The 21279-nt window shown below is 38.9% G+C and overlaps 2 protein-coding genes across 3 annotated transcripts; both read left to right on the top strand.

Annotated features, from left to right (window-relative positions):
• The first annotated feature begins 110 nt into the window (after positions 1-110).
• Positions 111-9215, top strand: pex26 (peroxisomal biogenesis factor 26). Its single transcript, XM_017494106.3, has 6 exons — positions 111-481; positions 1065-1249; positions 3384-3530; positions 4545-4867; positions 6292-6438; positions 7411-9215. The coding sequence occupies exons 1-6, from the start codon at positions 380-382 to the stop codon at positions 7506-7508; spliced, it is 1002 nt and encodes a 333-aa protein (XP_017349595.2). The 5' UTR covers positions 111-379; the 3' UTR covers positions 7509-9215.
• Positions 9216-10880: 1665 nt separating this feature from the next.
• On the top strand, positions 10881-18990 carry usp18 (ubiquitin specific peptidase 18). 2 transcript variants are annotated; one of them, XM_053688057.1, is made up of 11 exons: positions 10881-11015; positions 11590-11644; positions 13027-13123; positions 14129-14265; positions 14417-14496; positions 14711-14917; positions 16477-16572; positions 16653-16805; positions 16902-17030; positions 18466-18515; positions 18645-18990. In XM_053688057.1, the coding sequence occupies exons 2-11, from the start codon at positions 11590-11592 to the stop codon at positions 18715-18717; spliced, it is 1077 nt and encodes a 358-aa protein (XP_053544032.1). In that variant the 5' UTR covers positions 10881-11015; the 3' UTR covers positions 18718-18990. The 2 variants fall into 2 exon arrangements, with proteins under 2 accessions (XP_053544032.1, XP_017349594.1); XM_017494105.3 differs by having other exon boundaries at positions 14783-14917.
• The last annotated feature ends 2289 nt before the right edge of the window (positions 18991-21279 follow it).

Raw genomic sequence — 21279 nt, forward strand, 5'->3', positions numbered from 1 at the left:
ATCAAGGAAACTCTGCGATATTCGCAGGAGCTTGTGATTTTTTTTCAGAATTACCGCTGATTTTCCGCAGATTTAGGCCAAGGTGCGTCTTGTGACGTCATCACAGCACGCATTCAGCCAAAACCCCCGTCAATTCACGTGTTGAACATGACTACAGCTATAAGGTCTCATTTACCAGCAAACATCACTGCGAAAGACACTTTTGTGCAATTGCAATCTCGCCAAGTTCAAGTAGTTTTCCGCAAAAAAAAAAAAAAAAAAAAATTCTTTTTGAAAAAAGGCGCAGCAAAATCAAGCATTTTTGGTTGCAACAATCACCAAAAAAATAACTCGGCGAAATCCTGTACGGACTGATTTCTTCTACTTCTTCTTTTATTACATGGTGTCCCAAAACTCTCAATACACAGGGGCATTATGTTCGCCAGCACCACGTCGGTCGTGTCTTCGTCAGTGGATCTTCATGGACGGTCACTTCCTCTCGGTCGGTCTGCATCACTTCCAGTCTTTTTGAATTTGTTAATAAGTTTGTCAACAGTGTCGTGTGTGTGTGTGTGTGTGTGTGTATATATATATATATATATATATATATATATATATATATATATATATATATATATATATATATATATATATATATATATAAGCTATAGTATTATACTATAATATGTTAGTAATAGTAGTTTTTGTTGGTGGTGTAGTAGTAGTACTAGGAGTAAATTGTTTTTTCACAAAAAAAATGATTAGAATCTTGTCGAAGTAATAAGGGTACTTTAACTTGTCTAGTATTTTCCCACAATTCCTTCGAACCGGAAGCAGTAGGAGGCAATAAGTCGGAACAACAAATAGCACCTTGTGCTTATGTGTAGTACACTAGATAGGGTGTATAAGCCACGCTGTCGTAGTGGATGTAGTGTCCCTCTGTAGGGAACAAGTGTTTACTGAGGAGGATTAAAGCCCACGCAGCAGTTAGTAAACATACAGGACACACACACTGTAGCTTTACAGTAACCCTGACGCTTTATTAAACACTTCCGATGGTGTTTCGGGATGAATCGGCCATGCAGAGAGGTTGTTCAGCTCCAGCTCGCCTCGGCAGTCCTGCCCTGTGTTTCTCCCTGCCACACGGCTCAGGACTGCTGGACTCCGCCATCGACCTCTTCATCATCCGGAAGGATTTCCCCGCTGCACTCGCTGCATGTGAGGGCGGACTGGAGAGTTTAGCTAATGCTGATGAGCAGGAACAACACAGGTGGGTGAACTGCAAGCAGTACATCTATCTATCTGTCTGTCTGTCTATCTACCTGTCTATCTGTCTATCTACCTATCTATCTGTCTGTCTATCTATCTATCTATCTATCTATCTGTCTGTCTACCTGTCTGTCTGTCTATCTATCTATCTACCTATCTATCTATGTTGAATTGTCGGTTCTGATTGGTCAGATGTTGTTTATATGTTTACCATTGACAAGGTTTATATCCATTATCCATTTATATCCACTCCATCTAATAACCTGTTGGGGGCGGCAATAGAAATTAGGTGGCTTAGTGGTTAGCGCGTTTGCCTCACACCTCCAGGGTTGGGGGTTCGATTCCCGTGTGTGTGGAGTTTGTCCACGCATGGTAGGCTGATTGGCATGTCCAAAGTGTCCGTAGTGTATGAACAGGTGTGTGAACATGTATGTGATTGTGCCCTGTCCAGGGTGTACCCTACCTTGTGCCCGATGCTCCCTGGGATAAGCTCCTGGTGACCCGTGACCCTGAAAAGGATAAGCTGGATGGATAGACCATCAGCTAACCATTAAAACCGTTATTGGTTCTTAATGGCAACAAATTAGGCTATCAGTATCCCACAGGAGATCATTACAGTTTCCATTACATTTAAAACCATTACAAATTCTATGAGGGTTTCTGTTGTTTTTGGTTTGTTTTTCCCCAGCAAGGTACGTACTATGGTATCGTTCCTGTATGGCAGTTGCTCCACATAACCACAAAGTTATTTCAAATTCTTTTCTGTTATGCAACAAATGAAAACGTCAACATTATTATGAACCCTAGAGATGTTTATTTAGACGTATATTTGGAACGAGTCTCCAGCGTTAGCGCTTTATAACACGTTGGGGTAAATCTGTTATTGTAGGTTTTCCACCACAGGAAAGTCTTCAGCAGAGGAAACTTTGTGCTTCGAGTTTAAAACAATTTTTTTGTATTAATTCATGGTGAAGGAACTAACCAGTTTCGTGGACGTTCCACATTACATGTACACTATATCTGATCAAAAGTATGTGGACAGCTGACCATCACAGCCATATGTGCTTGGTGAACATCCCATTCCAGATTTATTCCCCTCTTTCACTGTTATAATGCGCTCCACTCTTCTGTGAAGGCTTTCCACTAGATTTTGGAGCGTGACTGTGGGGATTTGTGATCATTCAGCTACAAGAGTATTAGTGAGATCAGGTACTGAGGAGGTCTGGGGTGCAGTTGGTGTTCCAGTTCATCCCAAAGGTGTTCGGTGGGGTTGAGGTCAGGACTCTCGAGAACACTCGAGTTCTTCCACTCCAACCTTCACACACCATGTCTTCATGGAGCTCGCTTTGTGTACAGGGACATTGTCATGCCGGAACAGGTTTGAGTCTCTTAGTTCCAGTGACGGGAAACTGTAACATTACAGCATACAAAGACTTTCTATACAATTGTGTGCTTCCAACTTCGTGACAACAGTTTGGGGAAGAACCACTGATGGGTGTGATGGTCAGGTGTCCACATACTTTATGCCGTATAGTGTAAAAATGAATCAATATAAGTACAACCTGGTGTTAATTCATTTTAATAAATAGCATATTGCTGTGGTATAAGAGGAATAAAGCAGTTCAGGACATGTTGTTATGAGAAAAGAATTAACCTTGGGTAGGTAACAGTGACTATGCTTGTGTCTATATTTGATCATTTTTCTTATTTTATCATCATCTTACTTATCTGGTGCTTGATTCATGTTACACACTTTATCATAAATCAAATCCCAATTCATAACTACTCGGTATTCTTTATATTAAGGCATAGTAGAGTAAGGCATAGTAGAGTTAATTGAATAGTCTGCTTTAGTCAATTAGACCATAATTAGTGGACAAGATGGTGTTTAAATGCAGCATTACCAGAGAGATATTGCCACAATTAATATCACGATTCATTAAGCAAAAATTGTAATCATGTTCCTAGTAGACAATCGAAAATGATTAAAAATTTAGTTTGAATGCTTATTTATGCCCACAATTGACACCGATCATCCTGTTCCAAAGTTTACTCCGCCACAACTGTATAATACCCCCTGATTTCTTTAGTGGAAATGTTTTTTGGAATTTCTAATTTGATGTGTGTTTTCATAGTTCCAGGCACGGAGAGTTGAAAGCGGCGCTGTGCATAGTTGGAATTCAAGCTCTGGCCGAGTTAAACCGGTGGCATGACGTCCTGACGTGGGTTTTGCAGCATTATGGCGAAACAGAGCAAATTCCTGCAAAGATCATGCAGATGTGGTAAAGATGTCTACCTGACGCATTACACATGCGGGATTTACATGCATCCGAGGTCAAAAAAACACTTAAATGTGCTCCTAATTTAAATAACAGCATTAACAATTTTTCCCCAGTGTCAAATGATTCGTTCTAAATGATTTGTTATAAACTCCTCCTTTAAGAGCGCGTACTCTGCTGTGATTGGTCAGATGTCCCAGTCTGTTGTGATTAAAGGGGTCATATGATGCTTTTTAATGTTTTCCTTTTCTTGTAGTGTGTAATGTATCTGTGCATGTGTAAGATCTGCAAAGTTACAAAGGGATTTATTCTGTCTAATAGAGAACACTGCTCCGGACCCGCCTAAAACGCCTCGAGCGAAGTCCTGATATTTCTTCCACAAACGTCTACGTCACAATTTGAAATATCAGCATAATGTCACCATAATTGTAAAGATTTTCATTCATTAAATATTTTTAAAACTGTATTTTATGTTGGCACTTCAGGACATAAAGTTGTAGCAGTGAAGACAAATTTAAGCCGCTATAACATCGTATCTGAAAGGTAAGAGAGTTACAAAATAAAAACTTACCACTGTGAAACGTTCTGCTCAAGTCATGCTTGGAAAGTTGGTTCTGATCGATCTGCTCGAGCATCCGCATTATCAGAATCTTTATTAACTGTGTTTATCATTGCTTTAGAAGCCTTGGAAGATGAAGCTCGTGAAGCACACTTGAGGTTTTTGGCCAATCACATTGCAGTGAGTCAGCTGGCCAGTCAGAACACTCTGGGCTTTTTGGAAGGAGGGGCTTTGGAGGAACCAGAACTCAAACAGACTAGGGGAATTGTGGTACTGTAATAATGTACAGTATGTGAAAAAAATGGGGGTTTTTTAACATTAAAGCATATTAACCTATTCTATTACACCCAATAAACAAAATAATGCACTTTTTAAAATCATCATATGACCCCTTTAATATAGCTCTGCCACACAGCAGCGGCCAACATGTTCACCAGCTGTTCCTTCTACATTCACAGCATTCTTCTCTACACCAAGGTGGCAGAGCAGGCAGCGGTGCAGGAGGCGGTGCGAACTTGGCTGCGCTGCTCCTCTAACACGAGCCTGTCGGGTTACAGCAGCGTGGCCGAGCTCTACATCCTGCATGTTCTCCTGCCGCTGGGCCAAACCGCACAGGCCAAGGAGCTGCTGAAGGATGGTGTGGGACAGGTCGCCTTTACTGAGGATCAGAGACAGACCGCGCTTACTATACTCAAGAATCATGACGCTAAAAAGATGAACCATTCATATCCAAGGCCTGAACCCGTCCCTGTGGAGGCAGAAAAAAAAGTTCAACCTCAAGGTACTGTTTGTTTTGTTGTATTAAATAACAGCGAGGGTGATTCCACGCTTCGGCTTAACGTCATTCTCGTCTCATTGATCTTACGTTTATAAATACGTGAGTGAAATACAAGTGTAACATGGGTAAAGTGTCCTTTACAGTAACCTATGTGCATATTTGAGATAATTCACTTCTCCAAAACACAAAGAACAGCATTTCCATGACTCCTCCATATATAGGTTATGAAGAATGTCCTGCATTATTTCCTCAGCCGTGTTACCTGAACAAATTCACCCGTATGAAATATTTGGGACATTCCACATGTTAAAGTCATCCGTGAAGTGCCTCTAAACATGCGGCGCTATGCGCTATTCGATGTGTTGATGTAATTTCCACTGAAGCAGGAAGTCAGGGCAGGACATATCGAGTATCTCCTCCCCTTTTTAAACAGCCAATAGCGTTTAGCTTACCTCATAGATCGGGCTAAGCCGTACTTGATAGTTAGTACCACGGATTTTTATAACGTTGTGGGCGGGACACTTCAGATTCTAGAGAGCGTTCGATTGGATAGAAAATCTGATGAGAAGCCGAAGTGCAGAATGATGTCATCCAAACTGCTGATCCGTACTGGTGGTAGAGAGAGACTGTAAATTTTGAACGCATTTATCTTCTAAATGCTCATTTTGTCCTTGTTTTGGACCGCACGAGCTTTTAGATCACTTTAAAGCATTTGAATTTCCTGAAGATCATGGGAAGATCTCTCCATTTCTTTCCAGTTTTTTTTTTTTTTTTTTTAATGATTTTGTACCCGTGCCTGATGAGGGGAGGTTGAATGTACAGACCTGTTACCCAGCTTCAGTTTTAAGGAAGACTCCCTCATGCCATCAGCATGGTCACTAGTTAACCACAGTTTGTGTATTTGGTATTTCAGTGCTTAAAATAAAAGCCTCTTATCTATATTATATTATATTTTATCTACATTATATTATCTCCCAACAGAGTTTTTAGACTGATGGTATTCTTAGTCCATGAACCAGTATCGGGATGTATTTATTGATCGAGACTTCAGAGCTGTTCCTGGGCATTTGCCAAATGCCATAAATTTAAATGTAAATCTAACAGCAAAATGCAGCCAGTGTCAGAGAAGACACCTTGTAGAAAACGTCATTCTTACCCGAGATGGGTCAACACACTCGTGATTTGTTAGATTCAATGTTGAAAAATGGAAGAAAGGAATTACCTTTTAATAGAGTATAAATGTTTTGTCCATGAAGCTTATTAACTCTAATCCTGACTTATTACTTATTTACATCCTAATTCATAATATTCAGTAGCTAATGGAAAGGTGCACTATACGGCCAAAAGTTTGTGGACACCTGACCATATGTGCTTTATGAACATCTCATTCCAGATCATTTTAATGGCATTACCCCATGTTGTTTCAGGGTCAATGGTCCGGAAGTTGAATGCTGTTATGAGGTTGTTGTACAGAGGACTCTCTCTGGCAGGTGTCACTGCCTGGCCACGCTTTATTCACAGAACTGCTGTCCTTTTATTCCTGCTGTACCTGCTGCTCATACGTATGGACCCAGGTGAGGAGACCATCCTAAAAGACTAATATAAATTATGGCTGTAGATAACGTGCACATCAATCTCCGCTTGCTCCGGAAAGAAAGACGTAAGACACGAGGAACAGCAGCCGATAAATATTTGGACTCGTGTCTTAGTTGAGCATGCAAGAATGAACTGATGACTGCGTGTCAATAAAGAGACTGGAAGAAATAGAGGCTTGATTATACTGTATGTTTCATTTGGAAGATCAGTCCAGACGTTTACATGGTGACGCTGAGGATTCTATAAATCATCCATTTCCATCAAAATCTTTTCAGTGGTCAAAGCCTGGCTTTGATACAAGTCAAGACCGTAAGCTCAAATACGACATATTTATTTGGAAGAAATAAATGCTACTGCACGGGAGAAAGAAAGAGAGAGAACGAGAGGACTTTCGGGGGAATAGACTAGACATAAAAACTCCTTTTAAATGAGAAAAATGACAATGCTTTATAGTATTTAAAAAATCTATCCTGTTTGCTCCTAATTTATTTACTTATTTATTTTTACCTGAACGAGACTTGTAATCAAACTTGGCAGCATAATCGCGATGTAAATTTGCAGTAAATCATGCCAGATATACGATCTGAAGCTGAACCATCAAGGTTGAACCGTCTCAGGAGCTCTCGTAGGATGCGAATGGTTTTAATACCAAATTTCTTGTGCAAATGCTCCTATAAATGATGTACAGATACATTCATTGATAAATCAGGTCCAATAAGTATAAAGTATTTGTTGTGTGATAATATTTCCAAAGGTAGAACTCATTTCAGGATTGTTTTATTATTATTATTATTATTATTATGATTATTATTACTGTGTTTTGATGTTCATATTTAGCTGATATCCTGTTTAACCACCTTAAAAAATGAAACTCCCTGCGTACATAGTATTTTCTTTGAAGCATACCTTGGTGTCTTGGGTTTAAAAAGCATACACCCTTTAATCCACAGCTTTGCCTTCAGCTTATCCGTGGATCCTTCGGCTGTACGGACTCTGGCAGCAGATGTGGAACGCCATGTTTGGACCGTACTACAGGGCTTCTTCTTGAGAAATCCATCTGTGCACAATAAGCTGTAGGGAAAAAAAAAAAAAAACAACTAACGATGATGAAAACACTGCAAGCAGTTGGTCGTGATTAACACAACGCTGATGTATGTGCTTGGGACTGCTTACACAGAAAGGCTCATGAGAAGTCATCACTTTTCACTCGTTTAATGAGTGCTGTTCTTACCCGTGTTTGTAACGCATGCACTCTCAGGAAAATAAGGCTAAACTGTACCTTTCATTGTCCCTGGCGTGGTACACTCGAAGCACTTCTAGTGTGTCCTTTACCTGCAAAGCATGTAGTGCATCGTTCCAAAAGCTAATTTAAGGTACAACAGTTAATTGGACTTAAGGTCCAATTAATTGCCTTAACTTATGATTTATAAATCACAAGGTATGCTACGTACACTTCACCTCGTAGAAATTAAACCGAACTGGAAACTAAAGGTACAAGGAAAGTGTCCCAGTGACAAGGAAAAGCACAATTTAATATCCCTTTCCCTGAGCGTGTACACTAAGTGAAGTGCTAGCGATTTTACCATATTTGAGATTCAGGGTGTTGAACATCTCTTGTTACTTAATAACAATGAAGTGATCTAGAGCTTACAGATCCTGTATGTCAGCAGAAGTTAAACTGGGATGTAGGTGGTGGGGAAGCCATAGGGTGCTACCAACGTGGGTACAGTACAAATTCAGACAGCATCTGTGGGACCTCTCACTACTGTATGCCGAGGCCGTGTTTGGAATTACAGTGGATGTAAGTAGTCTACACAGCAGATTTTTGTGATGTAAAGATAAATAAAACCAAGGGTGTGTCCCAAAAAGCTCCGTAGGTTGTGAATCAGTATATCATGTACACAAGTTGGGGCACTGGTAGGGACCCCTGCTTATTACACATTGGGACACTGGACTCGATTTCCAGCGACATGACTAGATACGTTGTTAATTGTCATCAAAAATGACAAATGTTTAACAAAAATAATGTTAAATATGTCACACAAATTTGTTAGCTTAAGCACATGTGTTTGTGTCATGGTACGTGAAGCAGGATCGTAGGCTAGCTAGTGGGTTTTAAAAAAATCATTAGACTCAAACAAACATCAGAACGTCAAATAAAGTTAAAAATCGCTAACGTAATTAACCATTTGAGACCTACAATTACAAGCTACTTACATTGGTAGAGAGAAGTTGCCAAATTTTCTTTCAAGCTGAAAAGCTGCGGAAAATATTCCATCATTTCCAGTAAGGGAACATAGTGAGCATCGATGCTTCCTGGTTTTTGCAGTGTGTTGTGGGATTTTTTTTACAGGACAAACATTCCAGTGCACTGGAAGGATTTTGCGATTGAGACAGCCCTTAAAATGGCCGACTCCCCGATCAGTGCCCTGACTACTGAACTAGGGAGCTGATTGAGATGCACCGCAGGATAAACCATGTCAGATCTTTTTCCACCTTTTAATATGATATAGCACACAACCAAATTCAAATAAAAAAATTTTAAAAACCCTAATGTTTTAGAGGAGGACTAAAGAAAAAAATTATAATAACCTGGGTGCATAAGAATGCACACCCTTTTCATAATGAGGCATATGACTGTGTTCAGAATGAACCAATCACATTCAATCTCATGTTGAAAAGTAAATATCATACAGTTCTCATCAACGCAGTGATTCTGATTAACCCCAAATAAAGGTCGGCTGCTTCTCTACGATTTCTTGATTTCATCTTCTGCTTTCATCTGACTGCTAAAGCCAAAGAGCTTTGATAGGGTTTTGATCAGGAGAAGGGTACGAAAGAATTTACAAAACATTAGATGTACCATGGAACACCGTGAAGGCCATCATCAACAAGAGGAGAAAATGGAGCACCACAGTGACATCACCAAGAACAGGATGTCCTGCCAAAATTTATAAAAGGACAAGAAGAAAACTTATCCGAGAGGCTGCCAAGACACCTACAGCAATTTCTTGTATTCTACATATGTCTGGGCTATAAGGTAGGTTGACTGCACCGAAGCCCTTTCTTATAAAAAACAACAACAACAAAAAAAAAATCATCCAAGCCTGACTAAATCAACCCAAACCATGTGGTTAATGTGTTACGGTCTGTGAGGGAAATTACTCATTTTTACTTTGTAATAAGTTTATTCTTGTTCTGTTTCATTCTCATGTGAGGATAACGCCTAAGAAGGCCATGTCATGTCACTGAGATCAGTACAGAATGTTTATCTGCTTACAGACACACAAACATGTTCTTCTGTTCAAGGTTCGTCTAAACATCTTCCAAGATCCTAAAACAAAGCCTGTTTGAACTGCCTCAAACCGCTTCTTATCGGTACACAGAATTATGTCATGCTCTGCGTTTCATATCTATAGTAGTGGTTCAGTACAAGCGCTTCAGAGCGCTCTCATTATTCTATCCTGCTTTATTCTATCCTGTATTAACCATCTTTCTGTAATAAACCTTTTTTTACCTTCAGAGGACGAGTCTGCGAGCGTTGTCTAATTTCCACGACAGGTCTGATGAGACCATGGTAGAACTTTTTGGGCATAATTCTAAGAGATATGTTGGGTGCTAAAACAAGACAGCGTATTACCTAAAGAACACCATACTCATCACTGTGAAGCATAGTGGTGGTAGCATCGCGCTATGGGGCTGCTTCTCTTCAGCTGGGACTGAAGCAGAGAATCATGAATAGCTCCAAATACCAAGCTATTTTGGCACAAAACCTGCAGGTCTCTGTTAGACACTTGAAGATGAAACTCTTCCAGCACGGGAACGACCCAAAGCACAAGAGGAGAAGAATATCGACGATTTGGAACGGTCCAGTCAGAGTCCAGCTTTAAATCCTATTGAAAACCTGCGGAATGGTTTGAAGAGCCATTTTAAAGGGGTGTGTAGACTTTTCATATCCTCAGTATGTTTGTATGTATTACACAAAGAGGCACCATGGTTTGGTTTTGACACTAGCAACGCACGTGAGGATGGCAAAGCATGGATACAAAATAATAACCCACTATATTCTCAGTAATATATAGTGTGTGGAACTCGTCATGGGGTTATAGAGACACCGCCACTCTTAACCAGATTAAGATCATACTCTGATTAAGAAACTACCATGTAAACAGCTATTTTTACTTGCCTTAATCTAATTAAGGTCATAATCGAATTAAGCTCTAATCGAATTAAGACGTGTGGAGTACTCCTGTTTTAGTCGCATTATGGACGTGTATTACAGACATGTAAACAGCTTAATCACACTATTATCTTACTCAGATTAAGGTCAATAATTAGATTACTGCTGTCCATGTAAGCGTAGTCACCAGGCTTGCAGGAGGACACCAGGTTTTAGAGACATTTCGGACAGGTTGTTGCTCCGCCTAGAACAGAAATGTATGAGTGAATGAAAGGAAAGTGAAAGTGAATCAGTTTCGTTTCTGCTGAAGAGTCACTCTGAGTCAAATTCAGTGTATCACCACTTTGTCTGAAGAGCATTAAAGCTTCACTTCAGGTCAGTGTTTCATTTCACACCTTTTTGTTTAATAAGGTTATAAACAGTCTAATTCGTTCGTTGTCATCCTGAAGGTGTTTATGCTAACGCTACAGCCTATTGCTAAATGTTTTAGAGAGTAGACAAAGTCAGACACAACTAGATTCAGACACATCACAGAGAAACTGAGCATTCAGAAAGTTCTCTGCTTTTTAAGCATTCTAATAGCTACTTCGAGCCCTGAAATAAATAAATAATGCTGAATGATAATGCTTTAATTCATTGTGATTTTTTTTTTTTACTTCAATGCATGTTTTTTTTTCCTATTTCAGTGATTAATAAATATCAATAAAATCAATTAAAACCACAAATGATACCACATTTTGTAAGGAGTCCATATTTTATGTATTGTATTTTATTGTATTGTAAGGAATACCATATTTTAAAGGAGTCATATCATGGGTTTTTAAACATGTTATGACCCCTTTAACTATTTGTAACAATACAGTTGCTAGGTTCATCAAATAAACTCCTCTCAACACTGCCTCTGTCTTCCTGTTGCAACTTCCTATTTAATGTTTGGTTTTGTTTTTAGATGGGTATGACTTCGTCTACAAGATTTCCTTTTTGCGACATGAAAAGAGACTTCAGTGAGTTCTCTCTCTCACACACACACACACACACACACACACACACACACACATATATATATATATATATATATATATATATATATATATATAAAATGTGGATATAAAAAGTCACCCCTGTTAAATCTGCAGGTTTGTGCGATGTAAAAAATGAAACCAAGATAAACCGAATCAGATCTTTTTCATGGAAAGTTCTAGCGGGAAAACAAATAGAATCATTTTAGTGTGAAAAAAAGAAGAAAAAACGACTTAAAACACTCCATTTTTCCTTGCAAAAATGCTCCAGACCTATCAAATTGCGAGGGGATCTCGCCTGTGCACAGCCCTCTTCAAGTCATTCCAAAGGTTTTCAGTCGGATTTAGATTTGGACTCTGATTGGACCATTCCAAAAATGTATCTTCTTCCTCTGAAGCCATTCCTTTGTTGACTTGGATTTGTCCTTTGGGTTGTTATCGTGCTGGAAAGTCATTTTTCTTCATCCTCGGCTGTCTAACAGAGGCCTGCAGGTTTTGTGCCAAAATAGATGGATTTTTGGAGCTATCTATGATTCCTTGACAAGAGCTTCCTTGACATGATACTGCCACCACCATGCTTCATAGTGAGCTTGGTGTTCTTTAGTTAATAAGCCGTATTGTTTTTGCGCCAAATATTTCTTTTAGAATTATGCCCAAAATGTTCTACCTGGGTCTTGTCAGACCATAACACCACATGATTGACTTCACAGACGTGAAGAATACAGAAGATTGCTGTCTCATGGGAATTGTAGGTTCTTTTGTACCCCTTACCTTCTGACAATGAAATCCTGGACATGCTTTGAAAGCTCTTTGTGGACCATGGCTTCGGTAGTTGGATGAAACCAAGGAAATGTATTTTAAAAAAAATTTTTTAACAATTAATAAAAATTATCCTACAGAAACGGCTGACCTTTATTTGGGGTTAATCAGAATCAGTTCATTGATCACAGGTGTATGATCATTATTTTTTATGCTTGATTTTTTTGTTTTTTTGTTTATTCCTAAAACGTTTCTTTAAAAAAAAAAAAATTAAAAAAAGGAATTGTTTTTTTTAAGGCAACTTGTCTTTTATTTGAATTTTATTGGTTTGCTATTTCACATTAAAGGTGGAAAAAAATCCGACATGCTTTATGTACCTTGGTTTAATTTTTTACATCGCAAAAAGCTTCCATTTTAACAGGGGTGTGTAGACTTTTTTTTTTATTATTATATCCACTTTACGTTGCCTCCGAATTGCACTTTATAGTGAAGGAAGAATTTGTTTAATATTCTGCATTTATATATACACCAGTGAATGTCTTAATAACGAGTAAACATGCATGAATTGTGTTTAAATGTACATGTCATGCAATCACTCGTACTTGCAGGTGTGAGAGGGCTTTCGAACTGCAGTCTCTCCTGCTGTATAAATGCTTTACTGCAGTCTTTTGCAGCCACTCCAGAATTACAGAAGGTGCTCAGCAGGTAAGACATGATGTCACCTGAGTTTTAATACAGTAATTATTACTAATGTAAAAAGAATGAATACTATAATCAAACGAATTTCTTTAGAAATGTAAATAATGACACATTTAATAATAATAATAATAATAATAATAATAATAATAATGATAAATAATGACATAAATACTGTAAATGAACATAATTATATGCACTACATATAAATACAAATGCTAATTATACCTTGCAAGACACAAATAAAAATATTATAAATAAAGATATTCAAATTCCAGGTACATTTACAGTTGAGGCCAAGAATTTACATATATCTAAGCTAAAGATACTCAATCGCAGTTTCTCACAGCGCGAAACATTTCATGAGTGAACTCCGAGTGCACCTGTGGCTGTAAAAGGTCCTACCTTTAGAGACAGTGCCTTTTTGTTTTTAACCACTCCTACATATTGTGTTTGGGACCAGTGTCTTGCTGAAAGGTGAAAGGTGTTTTTCCCAAATTTAAAAAGTAGAGCAAGTTCTCTTGGAATATCCCCCTGTATTTTGCTCCATCCATTCTCCTTTCAATTTTGCAAAGAGGCCCAAGTTTTAAGGATAAAAAAAGCATCATCAGAGCATGATGCTACCACCACCATATTTTACTGTACAGGTTAACTGGTGTTAATTGAGGTTTGACCTGCGTTACATTTGCACCAAGTATGATGCATGGTGGCTTAGTGGTTAGCACGGTCGTCTCACACCTCCAGGGTCGGGAGTTCGATTCTCCACCATGTGTGGAGTTTGCATGTTCTCCCCGTGAAACGGGGGTTTCCTCCAGGTACTCCGGTTTCCTCCCCCATTCCAATTGGTAGGCTGATTGGCGTGTCTAATAACATAACACTATTCCGACAAATCTGATCAATTCCAGGGGGGTTGCGTACTTTTGCAAGCCATTTGTCTGTAAACTTTTGGCCTCAACTGTATTTGTAAGATAGAAGTACAAATGTTTTTAGATAGGCTGATATTTTTGCATTTAGATGGCAGCCGTCTAAGGAATCCGATGTCTACAATGTTCCCCTGGAGCTCAAAAGAGCATTAGAAGCCATGAAGGATCATAGCCAGGCCAGGCCTCATCAACGTTTTCTGGAGTGTCTTCACTATAACCACATTTGCCGTATGCAATCTGTCATATTTCCACAAATAATAAAGGTCGACAGTCAGAATCATTACCATTGTAGCTGAATAATAATTGTTTAAAAACATGTCCTGGACATTTAGACTTGTAATCTTGATTAATAGTTTCTGAATAAAGTGTTTTGCTTTAGGGTTAACACAACATGACGCTGATGAAGTCTTCCACGCCATCCTAAATCTCATTCAGAAGCAGATGTCTGACCAGCAAATTGTGGGTTCAGAATTGAATTCTTCATGCTGTGCTTTAAAAAAGGACTATTAGAAAATAGATAAGGCATAAACACGTATGAGTGTGTTTATGGCACGAATCCAAAATGTCCTACCTATTATGACATACTGTAATTCAGACCATAATTCATCTAGAAGTGTTATTATGGGTGGATTTGAAAGATCCTAATGATGTCATGGGCATGATTGTGTTCTAGGAACTCCCACAGAGTAGAGGCTTGCGTATGACGGAGAGACTGGATTGTCTTTTTTGTCGCATTTTGTTGCAGGCTGCAGAGATCACAAATCTTTTCAAGATCGAGGTGGAAGGACGCTCTCGGTGTTTAGAATGTGAGAACGTACACCGTGTCCCCACCTTCTTCCTCCGCTTGCCACTACATCTGCATGACGGCGAGAACACCTTGGTGAGGAAAGCTTGATTCTTAAAAAAAAAAAAAAAAAAACTTTAGGGTTCAGTGGACACATTTGTTGAAATATTACCCTTTTGGTGCCACTAATCATCATCCAGTTTTAACTGGTTGCAGTTAAAGTTGCATTTGTCAGTGCAAAAGCAAACATGGATAGTAGTGATTGAGATTTTATAGAGGCCTCGTTGTGTGTAAATGCATTGCAGCGACTGTTAAAGCTAATTTCACTCATTTAACTAATTTCATAAGACACCACAGTCTCTGCCTTAAGATTTATTTCCCCGAGTCCCTTCTACCATACCTTACGACAGCAAGAACAGCTGGTCTCCCTGAGGTGCACTGGGTATAAATACAGTCTATTCTATGGCGTTAATAAACAATTTCGCAAACAAACACAATCTGCTTTGCAAAGGAAAACTCGACTCGCAAACAAACAGGAAGCAATTTTTATCACAAATGCGTCGGCCAGATTTTCTCACAAATGCAGCTAAGAAACTTCCTCTTCCAACGTCCAAACCAACTAACTACATACTATTCTATCTCACCCACAATGAAGACTATATTACCCACAATGCACTATCAACTACTTGCTGATAGTGGCGGCGTTGGAATTTAACCCTTACGTCAAGCAACTCTACCTAAAGAGAGCGATGCTTTAGTACTTTAGTCTATCCTGTTCTCTCACCTCTGTACATATTGTTCAAATAGATAAAGCTCTGAAGCTTTAGTTTTCGTGCTAATAGTGCCAACAACGGCATCGTGCTTATTGTTTCGTGAATCCCATCCATTTTCTAGACCGCTTATCAGGGTTGCGGGAGAGCCCGGAGCCTATCCCAGGGAACTCGGGGCACAAGGATGGGGTGCCAACCCATTGCAGGGCACAATTCACACACTACAGACGATTTGGAAATGCCAATCAACCTAAAATATGTCTTTGGACTGGGGGAGGAAACTCTCAAAGCATGGGGAAACTCCACACACACAAACACCCAGGGTGGATTCAGGATTCAAACCCCCAACCTCAGAGGTGTGAGGCAAACATGCTAACCACTAAGCCACTGTGCCCCACTTATAATTTTATAGATAGTGAAATAACCAAGCATAGTTGAGTCTGTGCTGTACTCCAGCGTAACTGTATTGAACATTGCTTGAAAATGCGAGTGAGAGAAAAGATTTTTTTTTTTTCTGAGCACAAACTTGTGTTTGAAATCACTACATTTTTTCCTATTATTAAACACCGTTGTAACCTCCCTAGCCAGCCCCAGACACCCGCCATCTTCTCACAGGAATAATGAAAATATAGGACCAAGCAACAAATTAGCACCAGAATCGCTAAACGCACCACAAATATGTTGATGTTTTAAACATGTTTTCCGGGTAGAGTTTTCCTTTAAATACAAAAAAAAATGTTCAGATTTGTGCAGCTGAATTCCCCACATTTGGAAGCAAAAGCTTCTGTACTCTATACTGTATCCATGTTACTTTACTTGTACAGCTGACTCATTAGCATACAAACTCCTCAGCGCTCATTAAGTTAATGCTATTTTCTTTCCCAGGAGGACTGTTTAAAAATGTTCTTTGAGTCGCAGAAGTTGGAAGGCAGTGAAGCGTTTTACTGTGTCAGATGTGAAAGGAAGACGCCAACTGATCAGGTCTTACAATTTGATGATGATGATGATGATGATTCTTGTTGTTGTTGTTGTTGTTGTGATTTTTATTGTTTGTTTCATAGGGGCAGAAGCTTGTTTCACTGCCATCTATCCTATGCATTCACCTAAAGAGGTTCAGAAGCAACAGAGACTTTACCAAAAAGCTGAACACCAAAGTCAGTTTCCCTGAAACTATTAACATGGCTGAAATGTTACCTGAGGAACGTTCCAAAGCGGTAAAGTTTGCGAAGTCGTTTATCTCGTGGATTAAAGGTTGAAAATACCTTCAGCTCTGTATTACAATCGTATAAATGTTGCCTGTCTTTTCATAGTCGGAGAGCATGTACAGACTATATGCAGTCATAGTTCATTCTGGGACGGCCATGACGGGGCACTACACGGCATACATCTATTCCAAGGAAAGCAAGTGGTGTTATGTTGATGACAGCAACGTGACACAAGTGAGACAAGTTCAATTTGAATTAACCTGGTAGCAATGTATTTAAATACTGCTATTTACACTCACTGACTACTTTATTAGGAATTGCTCATTCATGCAGTTATCCAGTCAGCCAAGCATGTGGCAGCCAATCAGTGCATGGAATCATGCCGATACAGGTCAAGAGCTTCAGTTACACGTTCACATCAAACATCAAAAAGAGGAGAAAATAAGTGATCTGAGTGACTCTGATCGTGGCATGGTTGTTGGCACGAGTGTGAGTATTTCAGAAACGGCTGATCTCCTGGGAATTTCTCACACAGCAGTCTCTAGAGTTTACACAGAATGGTGGAAAAAACAAAAAACATCGATGTGAGCAGCGGGACTATGAGCGGAAATGACTTGAGATGTTGATGAGAGAAATCAAACGAGGACAGGAAGTCTACAGTAACTTAAATAAACACACATGACAGGGTTCCCGTGTGGCGCGACAAAAAAGCGTTCGCCATATCATCTGGAGATTGATGATTTTGTAGTCCCACGCTGGATCCCAATTCGCCTACAATCCGTCCTAATGGTATCCGAGATTAGCGTTAGTGTGTCCAAAATCATTGTAGGTTGAAATGAGTTTCACAACTCCTTGCGCGAGGGAGGGAGGAGGAGTTATGTGACGGTTTGCATCGCCGAATTCAACCTGCAAACATGGCGGACGAGTGTAACGCATTTAGAGAGCTGTAAATGAAATGTGGACAAATAAATCAAAGGGATGGTAAATTAAATGATGTAGTATAAACTATATAAAGAATCCCGAATGAAGAAAAGCTGAAATGGAACGAGGAGTTTGTTTACAGCGATCGTACGTGTAACTAGGCAACGATGTTCTCTTCCGTTACATGACGAGTTGGTATGTCCTAGTACTTGCATACGCATTTGCTCTACACTCACAAATTTGTACATTTTCATCACAAAAAGAGTACATACTATTAGTGAATAGTATAAGTAAGCAAACTGGGATGCAGCACAAGAGAACAAAACTGGCCATGTTATCAGATGGCATACTCTCTCTCCCCTATCAAGCACAGCGACACTAGCCATCTCATTTGCATCTGTGAGCTCATGTGTGCGGAATAGCACTTTCCTCTGAGTGGATTACACCCCCACATGACGCTGCATGAGCAGCAGTATTACATGATAGCCTTCGCCCTCCCTGGTTGGTCGCTGTCATGTGATAGGGAAGAGTTGCCTAATGGATGGAACGAAATTAGGGAGAAAATCCACAAAATACATCAAATTAAATACTGTTTTTTACACTCATTACAACCGTGGTGAGCAGAAAAGCATCTCAGAACCTACTGCATGAATGAGCCGGGGTACAGGTGTTCTTATTAAAGTTGTCAGTGAGTGTATAGCACTGAAGCTTTAACATCTGGAACATAATTTGTTTATGCTGTTTGTAGGTCTGCTGGGAGACGGTTCAAGAAACGTATGGAGGGCAAGGACGGTTCAGGTATGTTGGAAATTTCTGTTAACAGTACCTCTATAATGGCACGATTATGTCATTCACATTCACAGTGTTTACAGATTTATCCTTTTTTAGTAATCATTTTTTTAAATAATTTTTTTTGTGATGTTTCAGTGGTACTGCTTATATGCTGCTGTACAGGACACTGAGCTCAGAGGCAGCCCAGGAATCCCTACGAAGAAGTTAAAGCGTCTTTAAATCAAACTACATGAAATTAAGTAAAGGGCTACACTACAGACGAATTAGATTGTACTAGCGATATTGTGCATGGAATATGATATAGAAATAATGTTTATTGCGTGTAAGACATTTGGTGTCGGTAGCATTAATCATCATAGGAAATCATTTTTTCTTGGGGGTATTTATGTATCAGTCTCACATTAATGATTCAGATTATCTATCAAAAGGGCACACAAAGTAAAATGTATATGATTTATATTTAATAAAATTTTCTGTAAAATTTTTATATATATATATATGTATGTATGTATATATATATGTATATATATGTGTGTGTTTGTGTGTGTGTTATATATATATATATATATATATATATATATATATATATATATATATATATATATATATATATATATATATATATATATCTGTATATGTATATAATTAAATAAATAAAACCTGACTTCTTCAATCCACTATATTGGCTTCTTCTGTCCACAAGGTGTCAGTGAACTTTCAGTCCAGAATGATGTGTGTCGTAATGCATGCTGCAGTGAGACCCCATACAACCTGAGAACACAGGACAGATAGAATTAAGCAAGGAAGCAGCTAGAGAAGAAAAAAATAAAGAAATAAATAAAACTATAACCCCAATTCCTCAGTTTAAACATTTGATATGTTTTCTATGTTCTATCGTGCATTACATATGGGTTCATGAGATTTACAAATCTTTGCATTCTGTTTTCATTTACATTTTATACACTGTCCCAGCTTTTTTGGAATTGAAGTTGTACAAGCATTTCCTAACACTGATATAAACCAATTTAGACTAAACGTGTACGTAAATGAATAAATGTTCTACGTTAAACTGAGGAGGAATGATAGGAATACATGGGCTAACAGATTCATTCATACATCTTCAGTAAGCGTTTAACGTTTGGTCAGGGTCACGGTGGAGCCGGAGCCATTCCCGGGAACACTGGTAATAAGATGGGAATACTGTACTCTGGATGGGACACGAGTCCATCGCAGGGCAACCAATGAAACATGAAGGCACAAAACTCAGTTTAGTAATACTAATGTTGTTATACGGTTCAACATTTCATTCAATAAAAAAAAAAAAAAAGAAGAAGTATTATTTCCTGTTTTATTTAAAGTATGCCTGAGTTCAAAAGGTTTCATCTTATGTAAGCACACTTGCATGTTCCCCATCAAACAATGGTGTGGTAATGATTCAAGATCTATTTCGGTCCAAGCTGGACCTTTCAGAATACTTTCTTCTGTTCTTGTTGTTTAGTTTTTTTTTCTTTCTCACACTTATGCAGTGCTGCTTAACTGTTCGCTTGGCTGTGTGTACTTCACCTCGCAAGACCTTCAGCTAAATGTCAACATGTTGAACACTGAAAGCCTCTTCTTGTCTGAAGTGCATACATTTCCTTTTGATCTATAGATAGGCCATCTGTCTGCCAGTCGTTATGAAAACAAAATAACTGAGACTAAAGCCACAATTACTAATGCAGCCATTTAGCTTGAAGAGCATCTGTGCCAAAACGTTTACTCTGTAGTCAGTTAGTACTTGTGGAAATTGTCATATAGTTATTATATAATTGGTGTGTGTGGACACCTGATCGTCACCGCCATATGTGCTTGTTGAACATCCCATTCCAGATTTATTCCCTCTTTCCTGTTATAATGCGCTCCACTCTTCTGGGAAGACTTTCCACTAGATTTTGGAGCGTGACTGTGGGGGTTTGTGATCATTCAGCTACAAGAACATTAGTGAGATCAGGTACTGATGTTGGGTGAGGAGGTCTTCATTCCAGTTCATCCCAAAGGTGTTCAGTGGGGTTGAGGTCAGAGGTCTGTGCAATATACTCGAGTTCTTCCACTCTGACATGAACATGTCTTCATGGAGCTCGCTTTTTGCTCAGAGGTATTATGGAACTTGTTTCTGCTGCCAGTATTGCTGCTGCTACATTACACAATAGCTTACAGTCCATGTTCAGTGTATCTATTGTCCTGTGTATTTATTGGGTTGCACTTGTCTCGTATACTGTTCCGTGTTATATGGGTGTGATGGGCAGGTGTCCACATACTTTTGGCCATATAGTGTATATTAGAACATATTGGCCCATATTGAACTAATCATTATTATTATTGCATCAATGCTCTTTTAAATGGCTGCAGTTTAAAACTTTCTGGTTGTCTTTGCTCAAAACTAAAAGCACTCTGTGATATATATATATATATTATATATAGTGATATAAATACTAGTGAAATGAAAGAAATCCACAATATTGACGTACTAAGTGGTTGCATTCATTCTGTTTTGAAATGCTTGTATGGTAACTAGTATGTACATTACTAAAAATATGTCTTGCATCCTCACTGTGGCCTGTCTTGATTTTGTTCTCATGAGCTACATGACGTTTCTTTGCTAAATGCCTCATTTTAGCACACATATGTGTCAGGCTTGGCTTAATAGCTGCTGAGCTAAGCTTTCCCCACCTCTGCAGTTATGTAATGCTTGTGAACAGGAAACAGTTCTCTTTCTGCATGCATGCATCTG

This window comes from Ictalurus punctatus, chromosome 19 (assembly GCF_001660625.3).
Source record: "Ictalurus punctatus breed USDA103 chromosome 19, Coco_2.0, whole genome shotgun sequence".
Classification (NCBI taxonomy): domain Eukaryota; kingdom Metazoa; phylum Chordata; class Actinopteri; order Siluriformes; family Ictaluridae; genus Ictalurus; species Ictalurus punctatus.

Bases quoted from the DNA above. Each gene is read 5' to 3' on its own strand.
- usp18 (XM_053688057.1), top strand. From the start codon at position 11,590: ATGGGTATGACTTCGTCTACAAGATTTCCTTTTTGCGACATGAAAAGA. The intron at 11,645-13,026 runs GTGAGTTCTCTC...TCGTACTTGCAG, and splicing joins CGACATGAAAAGAGACTTCA to GTGTGAGAGGGCTTTCGAAC. The intron at 18,516-18,644 runs GTATGTTGGAAA...GTGATGTTTCAG, and splicing joins GGAGGGCAAGGACGGTTCAG to TGGTACTGCTTATATGCTGC.
- pex26 (XM_017494106.3), top strand. From the start codon at position 380: ATGGTGTCCCAAAACTCTCAATACACAGGGGCATTATGTTCGCCAGCA. The intron at 4,868-6,291 runs GTACTGTTTGTT...ATGTTGTTTCAG, and splicing joins AAAAAAAGTTCAACCTCAAG to GGTCAATGGTCCGGAAGTTG. The intron at 6,439-7,410 runs GTGAGGAGACCA...TTTAATCCACAG, and splicing joins GCTCATACGTATGGACCCAG to CTTTGCCTTCAGCTTATCCG.